This window comes from Lynx canadensis, chromosome A3 (genome assembly GCF_007474595.2).
Source record: "Lynx canadensis isolate LIC74 chromosome A3, mLynCan4.pri.v2, whole genome shotgun sequence".
Lineage (NCBI taxonomy): Eukaryota > Metazoa > Chordata > Mammalia > Carnivora > Felidae > Lynx > Lynx canadensis.
In genome coordinates this window covers 58,225,818-58,248,272 of record NC_044305.1, presented here as the reverse complement: position 1 = coordinate 58,248,272, position 22,455 = coordinate 58,225,818, and the positions used below count along the sequence as shown (strand labels likewise).

General features: G+C 41.2%; 1 protein-coding gene across 2 annotated transcripts in view; it reads right to left on the bottom strand.

Moving 5' to 3' along the window:
- RNF149 (ring finger protein 149) overlaps positions 1-6,493 on the bottom strand; it is a 35,654-nt gene extending 29,161 nt beyond the window's left edge. For both annotated transcript variants that reach the window (XR_003967735.1, XM_030310380.1), the window contains exon 1: positions 5,755-6,493. Coding sequence is in view for 1 of the 2 variants with exons in the window: in XM_030310380.1 (XP_030166240.1) it covers positions 5,755-6,211 (457 nt within the window). In the remaining variant the exon portion in view is untranslated. The remainder of the gene's footprint in view (positions 1-5,754) is intronic.
- Positions 6,494-22,455: the final 15,962 nt, after the last annotated feature.

Sequence of the window (22,455 nt, the reverse complement as noted above, 5' to 3'; positions counted from 1 at the left end):
AACATGATCATAAACCTGTCAAATAGTAAATACCAAACACAGTACTCTTTAGCAAGCCAAACTATCCATAATATAAAACTCTTCTGTGCCAAAAATAAAATTGCATATGTTTCCGTTTCCTTTCAAATTTCTATGTTCCTCTTACCACTTGGTCAAAAACAAAAAATCCTATCTTGGGAAATAGTGGGTTCAGGGGTGCCTGAGTGGCTCAGTCAGTTAAGCATCTGACTCTCGATTACAGCTCAGGTCATGTTCTCAAGGTTCATGAGTTCCAGCCCCACAGTGAACTCTGTGCTGTCAGTGCAGACAGTGCGGAGCCTGTTTGGGATTCTCTCTCTTCCTACCTCTCTGCCTCTCCCCGGCTTGTGCTTGCTCTCTCTCTCAAAATAAATAAATAAACCTTAAAAAAAAAATAGTGGGTTCAATATTCTAGAGTTTACATGTGAGTCTAGTGTACCATTTTGCCTCCCAAAGGAAATTATATAGAGGTGGGAACTACTGAAATATTTAAAGTGGTGGATTAGATTTCTGTTCTAGAAAACTGATTCAGGCAGCAAGAAACACATTTTAGAGTTCCAGCAAAAGAAACCCATGACGTTTCAGGTCTTTTTTTCTTTTTTTTTTCTAATAACTTCCATACTCTCTCCACCTTCTGCCCCCAACCTAGGAAACTCCTGGTCACATCTTTGATTCAGCACAAGCTCAACTCAAGGCTGCTCAGAACCACCTACCCCTTTGTGGCTGCAATGCATCAGTGCCTCTTAGACACAGCTTTTTATACACCCACCACAATTTCTTTACAGGTTTCTCTCTCTCACTAGACGAGTACTACCTGTTCTTATTTATTAGTTTTTGTAGCCCAGCATCACACAGTGATGACCTATAGAAGAGTTTCTGTATGCAAATATTGGCTTTCCTTCTATATAGTTGAAATGCCCCAATAAGGAGAATACTATGGACTGCTTTGCAAGAGGAACAGGACACCAAATATGAATGCAAATGTTTCTGAAATTTGAAGTTATTACACAAAACAGAAATGTTTTTATGGTTGGCTAGGAAGTGTTGGCAGGACACAAAAACAAATGTTGATTCTTTCCTTGGAATTTAAAATTACGTTTTGGATAATTCGACTTGCTCAAAAATATTTCGTATTTGTTGAATATACTATCCACCTCTTTGCAGCATTCCTAAATGCATTACTTTATCTCAGGAAATCAGCATTTTACAATTCTATTCCTGCCACCAACAATGTCCTATAGTCCAACCCCACCTACCACACACACCCAGAGACACCCTTCTCCATCAACGTGTCCTTCAAAATTCAATCTTTCTGGGAACTGTCTCAGCTAATCCCACCTTCTATGTGCCTGTGAGGTGCCATTTCTGTCTTCCTACAGCACCAAAATACATTAATTCAAATCCAAATTTTTGGATCATTTGAGTATAGCATTAAACATCATCAAAAATTTATTATTTATAAAAAACTATTTACCATATTCTGCAAATGCAAAATGCACATCTTCCTTGACGCTAGGGGCTTCTACATCTTTGTCATCTCCCTCCATCCCAACTCTGGCCCCTTCCTCAAACATAGCTCGAAGCCTTGACAGTACTTGGCACTCAGTAAACACCTGTTAACAGAATGTGAACTGTATGCAGAATGAATGAATGAATCTATTTTTAAAAGGTCAAGATTTCAGCTAAAGGGTCATCCTATTTATTACTTAAAGATTATTTAAGTAATCTCTACACTCAACATGGGGCTCAAACTCACTACCCCAAGATCAAGAGTCACATGCTCTACCGACTGAGCCAGTCAGGCATCCCCAAGATCATCCCATTTATTAACTGACAATAACTACACTAAGGCCAATACTCTATAAAAGCTTTTGTTTTAACGATTTGACCTGTACCAATTTTTACTCACCTTAGTCAAAATGACTTCTAGTTACCCTTGCAATACCTGCTTTACATGTCCTTTCTTTGTTTCCTAAGCATATAATTCCATCAAGGTCCAAACCATATTATCTAGAAAGCTGTTTATCGCTCTTACCATGCCCCAAAGTCCTCAAAGGTAGGCATGTGTCTTATGCATTTCTATCCCTGAGCAAGCACAATAGTTGGCCCAAAGTGGCTGCTCATTATCCTGTCTGCTAAAGGAAAGGAAATTAAGATTAATTAACAGGGGATTAATTAAACAGTCCTTATAGTTGTTCTGATAGAATATTATCTTGATGATTTTTTTTTTTAGAACCACAGTAAAAAACCGATTTGAGCACAAAATATCTTATACTGGATTTAGTAGAGTCAAGCAACAGGTTTAAAAACAAACAAACAAACAAAAACTGGTGAAATTCTCCTTGAGATCTGGGAAAAGACTATCACGATTTAATTTTACAAGCAGCCACCTCTACCTATTCTGTAGGACAACAGTGCTACACAGGAACACCCAAGCCATTGAAATCCGCGGTTTTTACTGTCTCTAGCCACATCCTGACAAAATGCAAGAAACCTAAACTTGAGCTGCATTCAAGGTTCTGTGTGACATTTCAAATTCAAGTATGTCAAAGCCACTTTGTCTTCTGAGTTAATTCCATTCTTTCCATTCTTAATGCTACTCCATTCTCAAAAAGTCATGATACATTTGTACCCTTGTCCCCAGTTGGGCCAAGTTGTATGAAGGTCATTCCTTTCCATTCCTTTGGTCACCACTATAATATTGGCCCTTATACAGATGACCCTTTGAACAACACAGGTTTGAACTGTGTAGATCAACTTATGCAAGGAATGTTTCCAATAAATACAGTACAGTACTGTAAATGTATTTTTCCTTAGGATTTTAATAACATTTTCCTCCTTCTAGCTTACTGCATTGTAAGAATCCGGTATACGATGCATATAACATCCAAAACATATGTTAATTGACTGTTTATGTTATTGACAAAGTGTCCAGTCAACAGGAGGCTATTACCGTTTAAGTTCTGGGGAAGTCAAAAGTTATACACAGATTTTCAACTGCATGGGAGGTTGGCACCTTTAAGCCTTGTGTTGTTCAAGGGTCAACTGTATTTCTACTTAGACTAGCCCAAAAGTCTGACAAGAGTCTCTGAAGATTTTCCTGTCTAATGCCCTGGTCACAATGCTACCAAATTAATCTCCCTTTAAGTCAGTGGCTCAAATGTTGGATGATTCCGTCATCATTTCTCCCCTCAGACATTTGGTATCATCTGGAGACATTTTCAGTTGTCACAACAGGACACTACTACTGGAATCTAGTAGGTAGAGGCCAGAAACTCTGAACATCCCATAATGCACAGGAAACCCTCTCCCACAACAAAGAATGATCTGGCTATATATACAGATCACCCTGTTACCTTGGGCCAGTTTCCTCATCTGTGAAAAGGGATTAAAGTACCTATCTCAAAAAGCTGTCAGGAGGATTAAGTGAGCCACACTGTATGAAGAGCACTGAGCACAGTACCTACACACTGGGTACTTTCACACATTTAAAAAAAATTGCTAAAGCTGTTACTTTTGTCTTTTTTCTCAAACAATTACTGTCACAGAAAAGGGACTGAATGGACACTGATAATGGGAATAGAAACAAGAAAAGGATTTCAAATAAACATCGATGAGGTGTTTTTCTGGGCCTGGACAAACTGTGCCACTAGTATAAGCAAGCAAGGCGGCTGAACCATTTTTAAAGCAAGTGCTATTAGCCTGGAAAAATGTTAATGTCATTACCAAAAAATGCAGTAAACAAATTTAGAAAATTGTAGCTGATGAGCCTGCCACTGAAGAGAAAAAGTCCTGGGGTACCTGGGTGGCTCATTTGGTTGCGTGTCTGATGCTTGGTTTTGGCTCAGGGCATGATCTCACAGTTTGTGGGTTCAAGTCCCATGTCAGGCTCTGTGCTGACAGTGTGAAGCCCACTTGGGAGTCTCTGACCCTCCCCTGCTTTCTCTCAAAAATAACTAAACATGAAAGGAAGGAAGGCAGGAAGGCAGGAAGGCAGGAAGGCAGGAAGGCAGGAAGGAAGGAAGGAAGGAAGGAAGGAAGAAAAGGTCCAAATGAAGATGTTGTAGACTCAAGAGATTGCAAGGACCCAGAATCAGAATCCTGACACACTAACCTTTTTGACAGAACTACTAAAATTGGGAAAAACCATCAATAGGATGTATCAGGAATGCTCTGTGAAGTCTGATAGGGCTTTTCATGGTAGTCTTATGGAAACATGACTTGGGTACAACAATTAGGTAGACTCGTAATCACTATAATAATTGCACCAAAGGTGGTGCCTCACCCATTGCCACCACATGAGTGGTTACCTCTTCTCTATCCTGGATACATCACTTCCATCCAATATCAAACATGGCTTACCATTGTTCACCCTACCCTCACTTGCCCTATGGTTTCTGCCCATTTCTCAGCACCTCCTGAGCCCTCCCAGTCAAACTTCTTGGAAGAGTTGTTCTAACAGTTTCCATTTTCTCACCTCTCAACTGATTTCCATTCTCATCACTGCTAAAATAGGCCAAATCCAAAGTCACTTTTCTGTCCTCATTCTAGTTAAGTTCTAACTTGCCTTTAAGAAATCAAAACAAAGGGGCGCCTGGGTGGCTCAGTCAGTTAAGCGGCTGACTTTGGTTCAGGTCATGATCTCAATTGCTCGTGAGTTTAAGCCCTGTGCTAACAGCTCAGAGCCTGGAGCCTGATTCAGATTCTGTCTCTGTCTCTCTGCCCCTCCCCTACTCGCTGTCTGTCTCTCTCAAATATAAAATATTAAAAAAAAAAAAATCAAATTAGAATGAAAAACAAAAGTACAGGAAAAAGGATGTCTGACTTGCAACAGCAGCAACTTTAAAAAAGACTTCAATCACAGTAAGTCAAGAGTCATGATCTTAGAAGTCATAACAGAAATATGTCCACTCTGCTGTGTACTGCTCCTATGGGACTTGGAATTCAGTTCTGAGGATGTCTTCTTGCAAAATAAGACTTTTAAACTGTCATCACTGCTTGAAGATAGAACCTGTTGAGGGGAATAGGTGTGTGGGAAGTACTACCTGGCAAAGAGCAAGATCTTTTACTGAATGTACACAACTTGAAAAATTTCATCTGAACTCAAGACTCAAGGAACCTAACTGGCAGTCGCGCCAGTATTAACCTTAATGTAGAGAGCGAGAAAGCATACCTGAACTTAAATCCAGATTTTCTGATTCGAAAGTTTAGAATATTCGGACACGCTTTATTTAAGTGGAGAAAACAGAGTGCCGCCAATCACCACTTTACGTTGGTGAAGGGGCTGCCAGACCTTGGAGCGCGCTAGGAAAGAGCTTCAATTCTCACCCCACCTGACTCTGGGTAACGAAGAATGGAAAGGGACCCATGATTAGCAATCATGAGACCTTCCACCACAATCCTCTTTCGGTGGGTTTTAATTTCCTTCTCTCCCCACTGCCCTCCTCCAGATGGCACCTCCCTTCACTTGAAGGGCCCAAGGCGAAGATCTGATTTTGTCTGGAGGCCCGTCTAACTTCCTACAGCGTCCCAGGGGGAGGGGGGGTCACAGGGCGCAAACCTAGAGACTCCCCCGTAGTTCTCAACGGCCAGAGGCCATCAGAGTCGCGCTCCCGGCCCCTTCGCTGCTTGCCCCTGGGAGGCGGGGGTCAAGGCCGAGGACGAGAGGGCCGCGGGCCATCACTAGGCTGCAGAGTTCCCCCCGCCACTTCCCCGCGACCCCCGACCTCGGCTTACCCGCGTGGGACATGGGCACGGTGAGGTTCCCGTGGCTCTCCTCGTTGTAGAGGACCACGGCCGAGGCGTTCCTCCGTGCAGCCACCAGCACCTTGTCCTTGAAGGTGCAGCCACCGCGCGCCACCAGGGCGACCCAGGCCGCGGCTCCACGGCCGCCGGGCGCGGGCACGAGGAAGCGGGTATCTGGCGCGCAGCCCTCGGGGTCGCGATCCGCCGTGCGCGGGACGCCCACCAGGCCCTGCGCGCCCTCCTTGGGCGAGCTGTCGCCGAAGCGGCCGCTCTCCGAGACGCTCCATACGGTGCGGTTCGTGTACGGGTCGACGTACTCGGTGCTCACCACGGCCGAATACCACTCGAACGCCCGCCCCCGGGCCCCGGGCGCGCACACAGCCAGCGCCAGCAGCGCCAGCGCGCCGCGGACCCCGACGCCGGCCTCGGGCCGCCGCCGCCACGCCATGGCCCCGCAGCCAGGCGGTCGGGGAGGAGACCGGGCCGGGAGCTGCGCGACTCCCGAGGTCCGGAAGGAGGGCGCGTGCAAGCCGCCAAAGAGCGAAGAAAAGACGCTCTCCGCCGGGCAGCGCAGAACCAGGCCGGGGGGGCGGGCGGGGCCGCGGCGCACGCGCACCTGGCGGAACGGGGCGTGGGGCGGGGCTTTTCCTGGCCCCTCCCCGCCGGGGAGCCCTCCCCCGGCGGGGGAGCAGCGCGTGCTGGCTTGAGTCAGACCCTCTCAGTGCCTTGAGCTTGTCTGGTTCTGGCAGTTAGGCGGTCCAGTGACGCCGGGACGGGTGCTGGCAACCCACTCGCCGGCTTGCGCCACTGGGGGCCCGGTGGCCAGACGCCGAGCTTGTGTAACAGGACCTCGAGGGCCCCCGAAGCCAGGGGAAGTAGCCGTCGGAGAAACGGGAAGCTCCTCGGCGTGCGGGCCCGGGGGGCATGGAAGCGCGGTTGTGTAGAGTCGTCCAGCGAATGTTTATGAAGAATTTACAGTGGAGGGGCGCCTGGGTGGCTCAGTCGGTTGAGCCTCCGACTTCGGCTCAGGTCATGATCTCCAGCTCGTGGGTTCGAGCCCTGCGTGCGGCCTTGTGCTGACAGCTCGGACCCTGGAGCCTGCTTCGGATTCTGTCTTCCTCTCTGTCTGCCCCTAACCCACTCGCATTCTGTCTCTGCCTCTCTCAAAAATAAATAAACATTATGAATGAATGAATGAATGAATGAATGAATTTCCGTGGAAGGCACTTGGCGGAGGCCTTGCTTGTCTAGAACCAAGCTGCACATATTTTCCAGATACGTTTGGTGGCCAATTATTTAATGCTAATTGATACTCTGTAGCTTCTCTCAAGCATTGTGCTCACAACAGCCTTTTCTATTATGGTATTTTATGTGCAATCTGCAGTTTTGAAATAAGTGCATCTAACTACCTATTTAGATGAGCACTTAAATTGTATAGCAGTAAATAAATATTTGGAAAGAAATACTGGGTGATAGTCCATTTAAAACTGCCGTGGATACAAAGCCTTATTACTGCAGGAAAAGTTTAGAACATTAATTTCTGACTGACTCATCTTCCTCCTTCTACAAGGATCTATAATTGAAGGAAGTAGGCTGTTGCCACTCATAGCAGGGTTTTTGTTGTGCCTTAAACCTTCTCACTTTCTCCTTTTTATTATTAGCCTCTCTTGGGCTGTATTTTTTAAGAACGTATTTATTTAAATTCAAGTTAGTTAACATACAGTGTAGTATTGGTTTTAGGAGTAGAACCCAGTGCTCATCCCAACAAGTACCCTCCTTAATGCCCCTCATCCATTTAGCCCATCCCTCCTCTCACCTCCCCTCTTTCTCCATATTTAAGAATCTCTTATGGTTTGCCCCCGTTTTTATCTTGTTTTATTTTTCATTTCCATCCCCTGTGTTCATGTTTTGTTTCTTAAATTCCAAAGGAGTGAAATCATATGATACGTATCTTTTTCTGACTTATTTTACTTCTTAGACTGCATTTTATTATTGATTTATTTATGTATTATTAATAAAACCCCATAAAAACATCTGGGCTTTTCTTTTGGGGAGGTTTAAAAAACATTTTTTTTAATGTTTATTTATTTTTGAAGGAGAGAGAGAGAGACAAACATGAGCAGGGGAGGGGCAAAGAGAGAGGGAGACACAAAATCCCAAGCAGGCTCCAGGCTCTGAGCTGTCAGCACAGAGCCCCATGAAGGGCTCCAGCCCACACATGGTGAGATATGACCTGAGCTGAAGTCGGACACTTAACTGACTGAGCCATCCAGGCACCCCATTTGGACTCCATTTTAAAACTGCTGTAAAATGCAGCCTGACCCATAACCCATAGCTTTCCTTGAAGTTAGATCTCCTGTCCCTTTCCCATCAGGAAACTAGTTTTAAAGGCTTAAAGGAAGGCTTAAGGCCTTCCCCTTGTCCCAGGCCTAGAAGAGCAAGCAGGCTAGAGAACAGTTCCTCAGACACACACATTATGGTCTAGCAAAACAAATAGTTGTAGTTCCCAGAATCTGCCTTTGTAGTTTCACATTATATCTCGCAAATTCATTTCCTTCTTTCTGAAATCCTCCTGCTCCTGGCTTTTGTCCTGGCAAACACCAACTTAGTCTTCAAGTTTTATCTCAAAAGCTATTTCTTCTGTGAAACCTTCTTTGGTTCCTAAAGACAAACTTGGGTGCTCCTCTTAGTTTCCATGTTGCTTAGGTATGCTATGCTTATATGTTAATGTTATAACAGCAATACTGCTTTCCAAATACAGGTTTTTAGCCTTCTTATATCATAAAGGCAAGGATTGTGTCTGCCGTTTTCATGACAGCCAGCACAGTACCTACCTACCTACCTACCTCAGCAAGCACAGTTATGCGTGTGTTCCATGTTTGTTAAATGAGCAAAATAGCTCCTTTTTACTGTTTCAGATTTAAGGGACTCATGACTGTGTACAGGTTTGTTGCTCAGAGAAGTTCAACAGGCTAACAGGAACAGGCCTTGCAGCTCTTAAGCCCTGAGGCTCACCCTAGCTTCTTGGTTTTCAGTTTTTCATTACCAGCTACAGGCCTGAGCTGGTTCCAAAGCTGCCACCACTGGCTTAAACCATTAGGGCCTTTGTCCCCTAGACTAGCTGCCAAGTGCCATTCAGCCTCTTTAATTTCCCCTTCTCTATTGTCCCAAGAAGAAAAGCTGACAGGCCTCACCCCCCACCACACTCTTTACACACTCTTTACAGGGGAGATAGGTGCAGGTTTCATTATTTTTTCTTTTAATTGTTTTATTACAGAAAATTTCAAATGTTTCCAAAAGTAGAGAGACTAGTGTAATGAAGCTCTATGCACTTATAATTTAAATTCAACAATGATCAACTCATGGCTAACTTCATGTCAAATATACTCTTGGCCACTTCCGCTTGCCCCTATTGGATTATTTTGAAGGATATTCTGGACATATTTTATTTGTAAACATTTTCATATGTACCTTTAGAAGTAAAAACATAATCACAGTATTATCACAATATTTAAATAAATTGTCTACAGTTCTTTAATATCAAATATCCAGTAAGTGCACAAATTTCCTGATGGTCTCCTGAATGGTATCTTACATTGAGTTTGTTTGGATCAAGGTTCAAACGTTCACACATTGCATTTGGTGGAAATGTGTCTTGAATTTCCTTTTTTCATAAGTTTTTTTCCTTCTTTTTTTTAAGTTTATTTATTTTGGGGGGGGAGGGAAAGAGAGGGAGGGAGGGAGGGAGAGAGAGAGAGAGAGCGAGAGAAGGAGAGAGAGAGGGAGAGCAAGCAGGCTCCATTCTGTCAGTGCAGAGCCCAAATTAGGGCTCGAACCCATGAACCGTGAGATCATGACCTGAGCTGAAATCAAGAGTTGGGACACTGAACCAACTGAACCACCCAGGCGCCCCATCTTTTTGAAGAATTGGATGATTTGTCCTGTATAATTTCCCACATTCTGTATTTGGCTGATTGCATTGGCTGATGACAACCTACCATGTTCCTCTATCCCCTGTACTTCCCGTGACCTGGTGGTTAGATCAAGGGGTCTCTGATACAAATTGGATTTCTGGGCAAAAAAAGGGGGTGCTGTGTACTTCCACGTGGTGGCATCATGTTGGAGTGTCTTTCTTTTTTTGCAGTGTTAGTTGCCATTAATGATCACTACCTAAATCTGTTGTTTCATTAAGTGTTTGCCAAGTGGTGATATTCTGTCATTACTTCTTCATTTTATTTGCTAGAATACTTCTATAAAGAGAAACTTCCCTTCACCAAATAAGGTTACCCTCAGGGACAATTTATATAGAAAAACCAGATTAAAATTTTCTTTCCTTTATCAGTTTTCAGAATACTAAATCCCTAACCTCCCTTAATGAGAATTCTTTTTAGAAGTCCAATGCACTATCCATTGCACTATAGAGCCAGGTAAGAGAATTCTTTTTAAATTGTCATTTATAATGCATAAATTTAGCATACTTGATGAGTTTCAATCCTTTGCTGTGATTATTCTTATTGTAGCCCACATTTACTGGAGTCCACTTATTGAAGTCTCTCATCGCTGGTCAGTGGGAACCTCTTTAGATGGGCTCCAAAATCCACTTGGCCCCTTTGATATCTTCCTTGCTTTCTGTAGTCAGCAGAGCATCAGCCATTTCCCTGAGGACACTTGTTTCCTTTTAGTAGGGAATGCTCTTTAGAGACCACAATCTGTCCCCTGGCTTCCCCCCCCCCCATTAATCATATAATAATACATGTTCATTGTTTTAAAAAAAAATCAGAAGATATAGGGACTCCTAGGTGGCTTAGTTGGGTGCAAAGCCTGCTTGGATTCTCTCTCTCCTCTCTCTGCCCATCCCCTGCTCACACGCAAATGAGCGCATGCTCTCTCTCTCTCAAAACAAACTTTAAAAAAAATCAGAATGTATAGATAAATTGAAAGAAGATTGAAAATATCATAATGATACCAGAGAAATGCTGCCAAATTTTGGTAAACCACATTCCAGACTTTTTTCTATGTCCCTATAATTTTTTTCCTATAAATTTTCTTCAGTGTTTTTTTATTTTTTTATTTTTGAGAGAGTGCAAGCAGGGGAGGGGAAGAGAGTGAGGGGACAGAGGATCCGAAGCAGGCTCCCTCTGACACCAGTGAGCCTGATGTGGGGGTAGAACTCACCAACTGCGAGATTATGACCTGAGCTAAAGTCAACCAACTGAACCACCCAGGGGCCCTTTTCCTGTAAATTTTCTTAAAATGACAAAATACAGTGCATTTTGTTTTGTTTATTTGCCTTTTAAGAACTCAGCAGTCTCATGAACATTTTTCTACATCATGAATACACTATGAACATTTTTCTACGTCATGAATATACTTCTCTAAGATCACTTATTTTATCATTTTTTTTCAACATTTATTTATTTTTGAGAGATAGAGAGAAACAGAACATAAGCAGGGGAGGGACAGAGAGAGAAAGAGACACAGAATCTGAAGCAGGCTCCAGGCTCTGAGCTGTCAGCACAGAGCCCAATGTGGGGCTTGAACCCATGAACCGTGAGATCATGACCTGAGCCGAAGTCAGATGCTTAACTGACGGAGCCACCCAGGTGTCCATCTCCAAGATCATTGAAATGACTACATGATATTTCATCATTTGAAAGCAGCACTGTATTTTGTTTTGTTTAAGTAGCCTTCATACCCAGCATGGAGCCCAATGGAAGGCTTGAACTCTCAACCCTAAGACAAAAATGTGAGTTGATATCAAGAGTCGGACACTTAATGGACTAAGCCACCCAGGTGCCCCCAAAGCAGCACTATTTTTATAATTAATCCTGTTTTGGGACATTTAAGTTGTTTTCTATTTTTCCATATTATAAATGAGAACATAATATGGAAAATCTTATAAAATTTTCCATATTTATATTACAAATAATATTACAATATTTAAAATTTATAATATTTATCATTGAAAACTTAACTAGTCATTTAATGTTTCTCCCATAGGATCACTTCCTAAAAGTGAAATTGCTAGTCCTAAGGATATATATGTTAAAAAAAACTTCTTTTTAATATAATATGTTCTCATGATTCAAAATTCAAAGCATACAATAGGGAATGCTCATTGCACCCCTTGTCCCAGCTACCCAAATCAAGGCAAACAGTATTACTAGTTTCTTATAGATTGTTCCAATGTAAGTCCATACTTATACAACAAATTAATTTATATGTTTATATGTTATACATATGTTTATATGTATACCTTTTTCTCACAAACGGTGGAATATTATACACTACTTTGCACCTTGCATTTTTCACTTACTTGTAAAACACACCCTCATCCTTCATTAGGCTATATAGGGTTTCATTGTATGTTCAGTTCTTCCATCAAGTATTTAACGAGTCCCCTACCAATGGACATTTAGGCCATTATCAACCTTTTGCCATTACAAATAATTTTGCCATAAAGAATTTTGCCCATATGTCCCTTACACATTATCTATAGATAGATTTCTAGAAGTGGAATTGGTGGATGCAAAGGTTAGTGCATTTGCAATTTTGGTAGATGTTCCCAAATGCTCTCCCACAGAGGTTTTACCAAATTCCATTCCACCAGCAGTTTATGAGAGTACACTCCAACATAATGTGTGTGCAAACTTTCTGACCTTTGCCAATCTGACTGGCAAATAATAGGAGTGGTTTTATTTGGGAATGTATCTTTTTACTGCTTTTTACTTAAAAGTGACCCCCTGGTCCCTTTCCATTTTGCTGTTGATCATTACTTGGAACAAAATGAGGAAGTTTTAAAAATATCAAACAGGGGAAAGTACCCAGTTATTTTGTTCCTTGCCCTGAGTCGAAGATGGACCCTTAAGCAACTGAGCCACCCAGGTTCCCTGCTGTAATATTATTCTTAATGGAGTTCAAACTTGTAATTAAAAAAAAAACGTTATTTAAATGTGTAATATACCACATTTTATTTTATTCACACCAGAGACTTTAATTGCGCTATCAAGATAAGCTGACTTTCTTTCTCTTCCTTCCTTCTTTCCTTCCTCTCTTCCTTCCTGCCTCTCTTTTTCTTTTTCTTTCTTTCTTTCTGCCCTTCCTTCCTTCCTTCCTTCCTTCCTCCCTCCTTCCTCTTTTGCCTGTGACTGGATAAAGTTTTTTTCACCTCTATAGATATTTTAACTTTTTCAAAATGATATTTAATAGAAAAGTTTTAATTCTACATTGGCCTACTCAAATACAAGTACTACCTATCAGTGTGCTTGAAGATCTCTCTCACAGTGTGCAAAAGAATCCCCACTAAAGAAATACGTTAGAGGGTGAGGCTGGTGTAAAGACTGACAGTGTCATTCATAACCCCCAATGCAAGAATTTTGTGTTTTTTGAATGGCTCTTTGTCTCACTTATTGACTCCATAATACATGCATTGGCAAAGAATCTCATCTGCAATTTTACAATCTTAGGTATGTGAGAATTCTCCCATTCTTTGTTCCTTTGGGTGGTGGCTTTTTTTTTTTTTTAATAAATCATGCCATCTACAAATAGTGATAGTTTTATTTCTTCCTTTCATTTTGGATGCTTTTGTTTCTTTTCTTGCCTAATTGCTCTGGCTGGGACTTCCAACATATGTTGAATAAAAGTGGTGATAGTGGACATCCTTGTCTTGAGGAAAAGCTTTCAGCATTTACCTTTGAGTGTGATGTTAGCTGTGCGCTTGTCATATATGGACTTAATATGTTGACATACATTCCCTCTACACCCACTTTGTTGAGAGTTTTTATCATAAATGGATGTTGATTTTGTCAAATGCTTTTTCTACATCCATTGAGATGATCATATGATTTTTATACCTCATTTTGTCAATGTGGTTATCACACTGACTAACCTGCAGGTGTTGAGCTAGCCTGGCATCTCCAGAATAAATCCCACTCAATCATGGTGTGTGATTATTTTAATGTATTGTTAAAATACATTACAAATTGAATTTCCTAGTATTTTGTTGGGGATTTTTACATCTATGTTCATCAGGAATATTGGCCTGTAATTTTCTTTTCCTGTGGCATCCTTGTCTGGTTTTGGTATCAGGGTAGTATAGGCTGCATAAAATGAGTTCCCTCTTCTATTTTATGGAAGAGTTTGAGAAGGGTTGCATTAATTCTTTTTTGAATGTTTGGTAGAATTCACCAATGCAGCCATCTGGTCTAGGACTTTTGTGTGTTACTAGGTTTTGAATTACTGATTCAATTTCCTTATCAGTAATTGATCTGTTCAGATTTTCTATTTATTCATGATTCATCTTGGTAAGCCATCTGTTTCTAGGAATTTGCCCATTTTTCTAGGTTGTCTAATTGTTGGAGTATTATAATTGTTCATAATTATTTCTTATGATCCTTTCTATTTCTCTAGTATCAGTTGTAATAGTTCCTCTTTCATAGAAAACCCTAAAGACTCCATAAAACTGTTCAAACTTGGCACAAATACAGACATTAAGATCGATGTAACAAAATAGAGAACCCAGAAATGGATCCACAAACGTATGGCCAACTAATCTTTGACAAAGCAGCAAAGAATATCCAATGGAATAAAGACAGTCTCTTTAGCAAGTGATTCTGGGAAAACTGGACAGCAACATGCAGAAAAATGAACCTAGACCACTTTCTTATACCACACACAAAAATAAACTCAAAATGGATGAGACCTAAGTGTAAGGAAGCCATCAAAATCCTCAAGGAGAAAGCAGGCAAAAATCTCTGACCTCGGCCACAGCAACTTCTTACTCAACATGTCTCCAAAGGCAACGGAAACTCAATTTGCTAGTATTTTGTTGAGGATTTTACATCTATGTTCATCAGGAATATTGGTCTGTAATTTTCTTTTTGCAAAAATAAACTATTGGGACCTCATCAAAATAAAAAGCTTCTGCATAGTGAAGGAAACAATCAGCAAAACTAAAAGGCAACTGACAGAATGGGACAAGATATTTGCAAACGACATATCAGATAAAGGGTTAGTATCCAAAATCTATAAAGAACTTATCAAACTCAACACCCAAAAAACAAATAATCCAGTGAAGAAATGGGCAAAAGACATGAATAGACACTTCTCCAAAGAGGACATCCAGACGGCCAACCGACACATGAAAAAATGCTCCACATCACTCATCATCAGGGAAATACAAATCAAAACCACAATGAGATATCACCTCACACCTGTCAGAATGGCTAACATTAACAGCTCAGGCAACGATAGATGTTGGCAAGGATGCAGAGAAAGAGGATCTCTTTTGCACGGATGGTGGGAATGCAAACTGGTGCAGTCATTCTGGAAAACAGTATGGAGGCTCCTCAAAAAATTAAAAATAGAACTACCCTACAACCCAGAAATTGCTGGGTATTTATAAACACCAGGTATTTATACAAGGGATACAGGGATGCTTTTTCAAAGGGGCACATGCACCCCCCATGTTTATAGCAGCACTATCAACAATAGCCAAAGTTTGGAAAGAGCCCAAATGTCCATGGATGGATGAATGGATAAAGAAGATGTGGTATACATATACAATGGAGTATTACTCGGCAATCAAAAAGAATGAAATCTTGCCATTTGCAACTACGTGGATGGAACTAGAGGGTATTATGCTAAGTGAAGTTAATCAGTCAGAGGAAGACAAATATGACTTCACTCATATGAGGACTTTAAGAGACAAAACAGATGAACATAAGGGAAGGGAAGCAAAAATAATATAAAAACAGGGAGGGGAACAAAACATAAGAGACTCTTAAATATGGAGAACAAACAGAGGGTTACAGGAGGGGTTGGGGAAGGGGGGATGGGCTAAATGGGTAAAGGGGCATTAAGGAATCTACTCCTGAAATCATTGTTGCACTATATGCTAACTAACTTGGAGGTAAATTTTAAAAAATTAATAAAATAAAATTAAAATTGTTTAAATGTATAAAGTCTAAATGTAGTTAAAAAAACTGTTCGAAATAATAAATTCAGTAATGTTGCAGGATACAAAATCAATACATGAAAATCTGTTGCATTTCTATACACTTATAATGAATTATCAGAAAGGGAAATTAAGACAACAACCCCATTAATAATTGCAGCAAAAAGAATAACAGATATACGAATAAATATAACCAAGGAGGTAAAAGACCTGTATATTGAAAACTACAAGAAATTAAGGAAAGAAACTGAAGATGACAAAAATTAATGGAAAGATATTGTGTGTTCATGGATTGAAAGAATTTACTACCCAAAGCAATCTATAGGCTCAGTGACATCCCTATCAAAACTCTAATGGCTTTTTTCACAGAAATAGAACAAACCATTCTACGGTTTGGAACCACAAAAGAACCTGAGTAGCCAGGACAATCTTGAGAAAGAACAAAAAGCTGGATGCCTCACATTCTCTAATTTCAAACTCTATTGCAAAGCTATAGTAATTAAAACAGTATGGTATTGGCATAAAAATAGACACATAGATTGATGGTCAGAGTCAACAGTTCAGAAATAAACCCATTCATATATTGTCAATTACTTTATGACAAAAAAAAAGTCAAGAATATACAATGGGAAAGGGGTAGTCTCTTCAGCAAATGGTACTGGGAAATCTGGACAGCCACATGCAAAAGAATGAAAAAAGAATGAAACTAAGAGGCACCTGGACAGTTCAGTTGGTTAAGCATCTGACTTCAGCTCAGGTCACGATCTCAGTTCGTGAGTTCAAGCCCAAATCAAGTTCTCTGCTGTCAGCACAGAGCCCACTTTGGATCCTCTGTCCCTCTCTCTCTCTGCCCCTCCCCTGCACTTTCTCTCTCCCTCAAAAATAAATAAACATTTTTTAAAAACTACTGAAATCAAAAATAAAGAAAAAATTGGGGAACCTGGGTGGCTCAATCGGTTGAGCATCTGACTTCAGCTCAGGTCATGATCTCAGTTCATGAGTTTGAGCCCCATATTGGGCTCTCTAATATCAGTGTGGAGCCTGCTTTGGTTATTCTGTTCCCCTCTCTCTCTCTGCCCCTTCCCCTCTCACTCTCTTTTTCTCTCTCAAAAATAAATAAATAAACATAAAAACAAAAAGGATGAAACTAGACTACAATCATATACCATACACAAAAATTAACTCAAAATGGAACTCAAAAATTAACTCAAAAAACTTGAATGTAAGACCTGAAACGATAAAACTCCTAAGCTCCTTGACATAGTTCTACTGATGACTTTGTGAATCTGAGACCAAAAGTAAAAGCAACAAAAGCAAAAATAAACAAGTGGGACTCCACCAAAATAAAAAGCTCCTGCACAGCAAAGGAAATTATCAACAAAATAAAAAGGCAGCCTACTGAATGGGAGAGAGTATTTGCAAATCATGTATCTGATAAAGGGTTAATATCCAAAATACATAAACATACAACTCCCCCTCCCAAAAAAAATCTCATTTAAAGGTGAGCAGAGGAGGGGCACCTGGGTGGCTCAGTCGGTTAACCTTTGACATGGGCTCAGGTCATGATCCTGAGGTTCCTGAGTTCAAGCCCCATGTCGGGCTCTGTGCTGACAGCTCAGATCCTGGAGCCTGTTTTGGATTCTGTGACTCCCTCTCTCTCTGCCCCTCCCCCACTCATGCTCTGTCACTCTTTGTCTCTCAAAAACTAAATAAACATTTTAAAAAATTTTTTTAAATGGGCAGAGGGTTGCCTGGCTGGCTCAGCCAGTAGAGCATGCAACTAACTCTTGATCTTGGGGTTGTGAGTTCAAGCCTGACATGGGGTGTGGAGAATACTTAAAAATAAAATCTTTAAAAAGTAAAAAAAATTAAAATGGGCAGAAGATCTGAATAGTCATTTTTCCAAAGAAGACAGATAACCAACAGCTACATGAAAAGATGCTCAACATCACCAGTGATCAGGGAAATGCTAATCAAAACAAATGAGGTATAACCTCACATCTGTTAGGATGGCTATTATCAAAAAGACAAGAAATAACAAGTGTTGGTGAGGACGTGGGGAGAGGGAATCTTTGTGCACTGTTGGTGGGAATGTAAACTGGTGCAGCTGCTGTGGAAACAATATCGAGTTTCCTCAAAAAATTAAAAATAGAACTATCATGGGGTGCCTGGGTAGCTTAGTTTCTTGAGAGTCCGACTTCAGCTCAGGTCATGATCTCATGGTTCATGAGTTTGAGCCCCATGTCAGGCTCTGTGCTGAGAACTCAGAGCCTGGAGTCTGCTTCGAATTCTGTGTCTCTGTCTCTCTCTGCCCTCCACTACTCATGATCTCTCTCTCTCTCCCAAAAAGAAATAAACAAAACAAAACAAAAGAACTATTACATGATCCAACAATTCCATTTCTGGGTATTTATATGAAGAAAACAAAAAACCTAATTTGAAAAGATACATGTACCCCATGTTCATTGTAGCATTATTTATAATAGCCAAGATATGGAAACAACCTAGGTATACATCAACAGATGAATTTGTGGTACAAAGAAATTGTGGTACACACACACACACACACACACACACACACACACACACACACATACACTCACAGAATGGAATATTATTCATCCATAAAAAATGAAATTTTGTTGTTTGTGACAACATGGATGGACCTCAAAGCCATTATGCTAAGTGAACTAAGTCAGACAGAGAAAGGCATACTGCACGTTCTCTCATATATGTGTGGTCTTAAAAAAACCAAACAAACCAAAAACTAAGCTTGTACATTGTGATTGCCAGAGGTGGGGGTTAAGGGATGGGAGAAATGGGTGAAGAGGATCAAAAGATTATAAAAATCTAAAGATTAAAAAAATATGTAAATTCACCTACTTAGCATTTCTACTTCTAGGTAGGTATCCTGCACATAAACCTCCATATATGTGAAGTGGTCAAAAACAAAAACAAAAACCAAAACAAAAACAAACACCCCCCCAAAAAAAAAAAAAAAACAAAAACAAAAACAAACAACCAACCAACCAAACAACCCAAAACTTCAAAACAAAGAAAACCTAAAAAACTCATCTCAAGGTTTGCTTCTGGGTAAGCAACCGACCACACACAATTTCTCTGCACACCCAAGTTATGATATGACAACACTTTCAACCTTGCCCCACCTGTTACTTGGCTGATACTGAAAGTACCTGAGCCTGTGGCCCCTTTTCTAGGCACTGTGCTCTGCTTATGGGAAGCCCTGCGCCAGGTCTGTGGGAGGAGCACCTCAGGGAGGGAAATTTTGAGCGAGGTCAGAAGGAGCAGTTAATGAGCAAGATCACAGAGGGGTCCCCTTACTTCCTTCCTCTTCACTGTAGCCACACCCACCCAAACTCCAATTCTGCTTCTCTGTGTTGGATTCTAGGCAGAGGAAGCGGCTGCAGGACTCCAAGTCCTGTTTTCCAAAGTGAGTCATCGCAGGGTCCGACCCTAAAAAAATCAAAATCAAATCACTCACTCACTCACTCACTCAATCAAGTAAGACTATGGTCTCTGTACCACGATGAGTGTTTCAGTCAGCAGAAGGGCCCCTCGAAATGTAGTAGGGCTCCAGTGGGGTCCAGGATCTGGGGTTTGGGGCTGAGGAGGGCTCTGATTAATAGCCCATTGTAGACACATGAACCCCTCACTGTCAAGGTGTCCAGTGGTACCATAAATTCTGTTTACATACTGTTTCCCTGCCTACATGGGGGCAGGAGGAGGCTTTGCTGGGCAAGGAACCCCAGTGCCACCTCACCTGAGATCTCAGCACCTTCTTGGATACAGCCTTGGAGGCCTGCATGTCCGGGGGACTGGCTTCCTCTTTTTCTCCTTACTCCCAAAGGTGTGCGCTATCTGCCTCTGGAATCCTTCCTCTAACCCCTCTCAGTCAACGTGTATACTCATTGCCTGAAGAACTTGTTGAGAGAGTTTCCTGGGCCTTACCCTCAGAGATTCTGATCTCAGAGGTGGGGCAGGGCCCATGAATTCACATTTCTAACTACCTCATAGGCTCCTCAGAGGATTTCTCTTTCTGTGACACTGGCTAGGACCCCTTCAAAGGAGGGACGAGCCAACGGCTTCTGTCGTCAACTCAGCAAAACTTCCTAAGACAAAGAAACACCTCAAGAAGGAGAGCCCTGCACCTGCTTGGATTGGGGAGGGGTGTGGGGGTGATGTGGGCATAAAGAGGAGAATAAATTACTATTTCAAAATGAATACAACCAATTAGCGGCACCTGGGTGCCTCAGTCAGTTAAGTTTTGACTTCAGTTCAGGTCATGATCTCACGGTTTGTGGGTTTCAATCCCACATTGGGCGCTCTGCTGTCAGCCTGGAGCCTGCCTCATGTCTTCTGTCTCCCTTTCTCCGCCCTTCTTCTGCTTGCGTGTGTGCTCTCTCTCCTTGTCTCAAAAATAAATAAACATTAAAAATTTTAAAATTCAAAATAAATACTACCAATTAGAAATCATGAAAGTAGGTTCTGCTACTAAACCATCACTTATCTGATTTAGGTATGACTAGACGCATTCTGAGATTCTGTTGAGGTTGAAAAAAAAAAAAGAAGTTTCCAAAGTAGCTTAAACTCTTCATGATGGCAGGGACTGTGACTTTGTACACCTAGGTAAGCATAGTGATGAATGTATGAGTGAATGAATGAATGAATGAATGAATGAATGAATTATAACTTGGTAAAATTCAAAAACAACACATATTCACCTTTACACAACCCAAGTTTATCTAAAGAAGAACTAGAATGGAAATCATGTAATTATCATGTAGTAATTATTAATTAATTATTAATTATCATGTATAGGTTGTTTTTGGTGTTGGTACTACTCTGGATGAATAAGAATGTTCTGAATTTAATTCTATGAATTAAAAAAATGTTTTCTCTCTTTTAGACATTTTCTTTAATGCAGTTGAATGATTTTATTTGTAATAAAATAAATATTACAAGCTTAAATAAAACCTGGGTTGCTAGGTTTACAAAATCTTTCTAGTTCTGTTTGGGGTATGTAAGTGTGTGTTGGGTGAGCATAGGGCAAAGGACACCTGTAGGTACAAAAAATGGACCTATATTGGGGCACCTTGGCGGCTCAGTCGGTTAAGTGTCCGACTTCGGCTCAGGTCATGATCTCATAGCTTGTGACTTTGAACCCCGTGCAGCTCAGAGCCTGGAGCCTGCTTCCGATTCTGTGTCTGCTTCTCTCTGCCCCTCTCTGACTCTCACTCTGTCTCTGTCTCTCAAAAATGAATAAATGTTAAAAAAGCAAAAAAAAAAAACCCAGATCTTTGCTAGGTTCCCCTGTGAGTATGTCAAAGGCACTGCCCATTTGATTTCCCAGATGGATCGTAGAGTCCCCTGAAGCCCCTGTCCTGGGGTGAACTTCTACTGGACTCCGTTCAAACCAGAAAACCCAGGATGGCTCCTGAGAAGAAATCTCCCTGGGCTCATCTTAGTCTAAATCTAGGCCACAGTGGCTCCAGCATACGGGTCTAATATGGGTCAGGGGTGCTAGAAGCCTCTCTTAACTTTGGGATCACTAAAAGAACCCATAAATATGGCACCAATGCACAGAAGGGGGTAATTTGGTAATGTTAGTTATTAGTCTGTAAACCGGAACATTATCAAACATCCTTTCCAGGGGCGCCTGGGTGGCGCAGTCGGTTAAGCGTCCGACTTCAGCCAGGTCACGATCTCGCGGTCCGGGAGTTCGAGCCCCGCGTCAGGCTCTGGGCTGATGGCTCGGAGCCTGGAGCCTGTTTCCGATTCTGTGTCTCCCTCTCTCTCTGCCCCTCCCCCGTTCATGCTCTGTCTCTCTCTGTCCCAAAAATAAATAAACTTGAAAAAAAAAATTAAAAAAAAAAAAAAAAAAACATCCTTTCCAGAAGTTGAATCAGACTATAATTAGACCCAGGCCTGGGCACTTCTTTGCACAATAGCCTGCTTTGTTGTTTGGTTTTTGCTTTTTAACTTACTAGCTACCTCTTTGGTCTTCTGAACATTGCCAGCATTAAGAAATGATGGATAAACTGGACTCCATTCTCCAAAAGCTATCCACGATGAATTTTCAAAAAGAAAATTTCTGCAGGCCTTTCTAGGGCTCCTGCTTATTTGTGATGCCCATTCTAGAATCTTACCTTTGGATGGGTCAGGTTATCTGTAATACACCAGATCATCACTGTGCAAGAGAAATACAATATGAGCTACATATGTAAACTTAAACTTTTTAGTAGCCACATTAAAAAAGTAAAAAGAAACAGGTGAAACTAATTTTAATAATGTTTTACTCAGTTGAATATACTTAAAATATTTCAATATATAATCAATATATTGTTTACTTTTTTTGCACTAAGTCTTTGGAATACCGTATGTGTTTTATACTTCCGGTACATCTTAATTAGGACCAGCCACATCTCAAGTGCTCAATAGCCAAATGTGGCTAGTGTTATGTTATTGGACAGTGTAGGACCAAGTGAATGCAAGCAGACTTCCTGAGACATTGCTGTGTGTCTAGCAAAAACATATTACTTGTTAACGGACTCAAAATACAACTGTGTCTTGATATCACATACGAGACCTTAAAATATCTTTCTTTTTTTAAATATGTTTATTTTTGAGAGAGAGAGAGAGAGAGAGAGAGAGTGTGTGTGTGTGTGTGTGTGTGTGTGTGTGTGTGAGAGAGCAGGGAGGGGCAGAGAGAGAGAGAG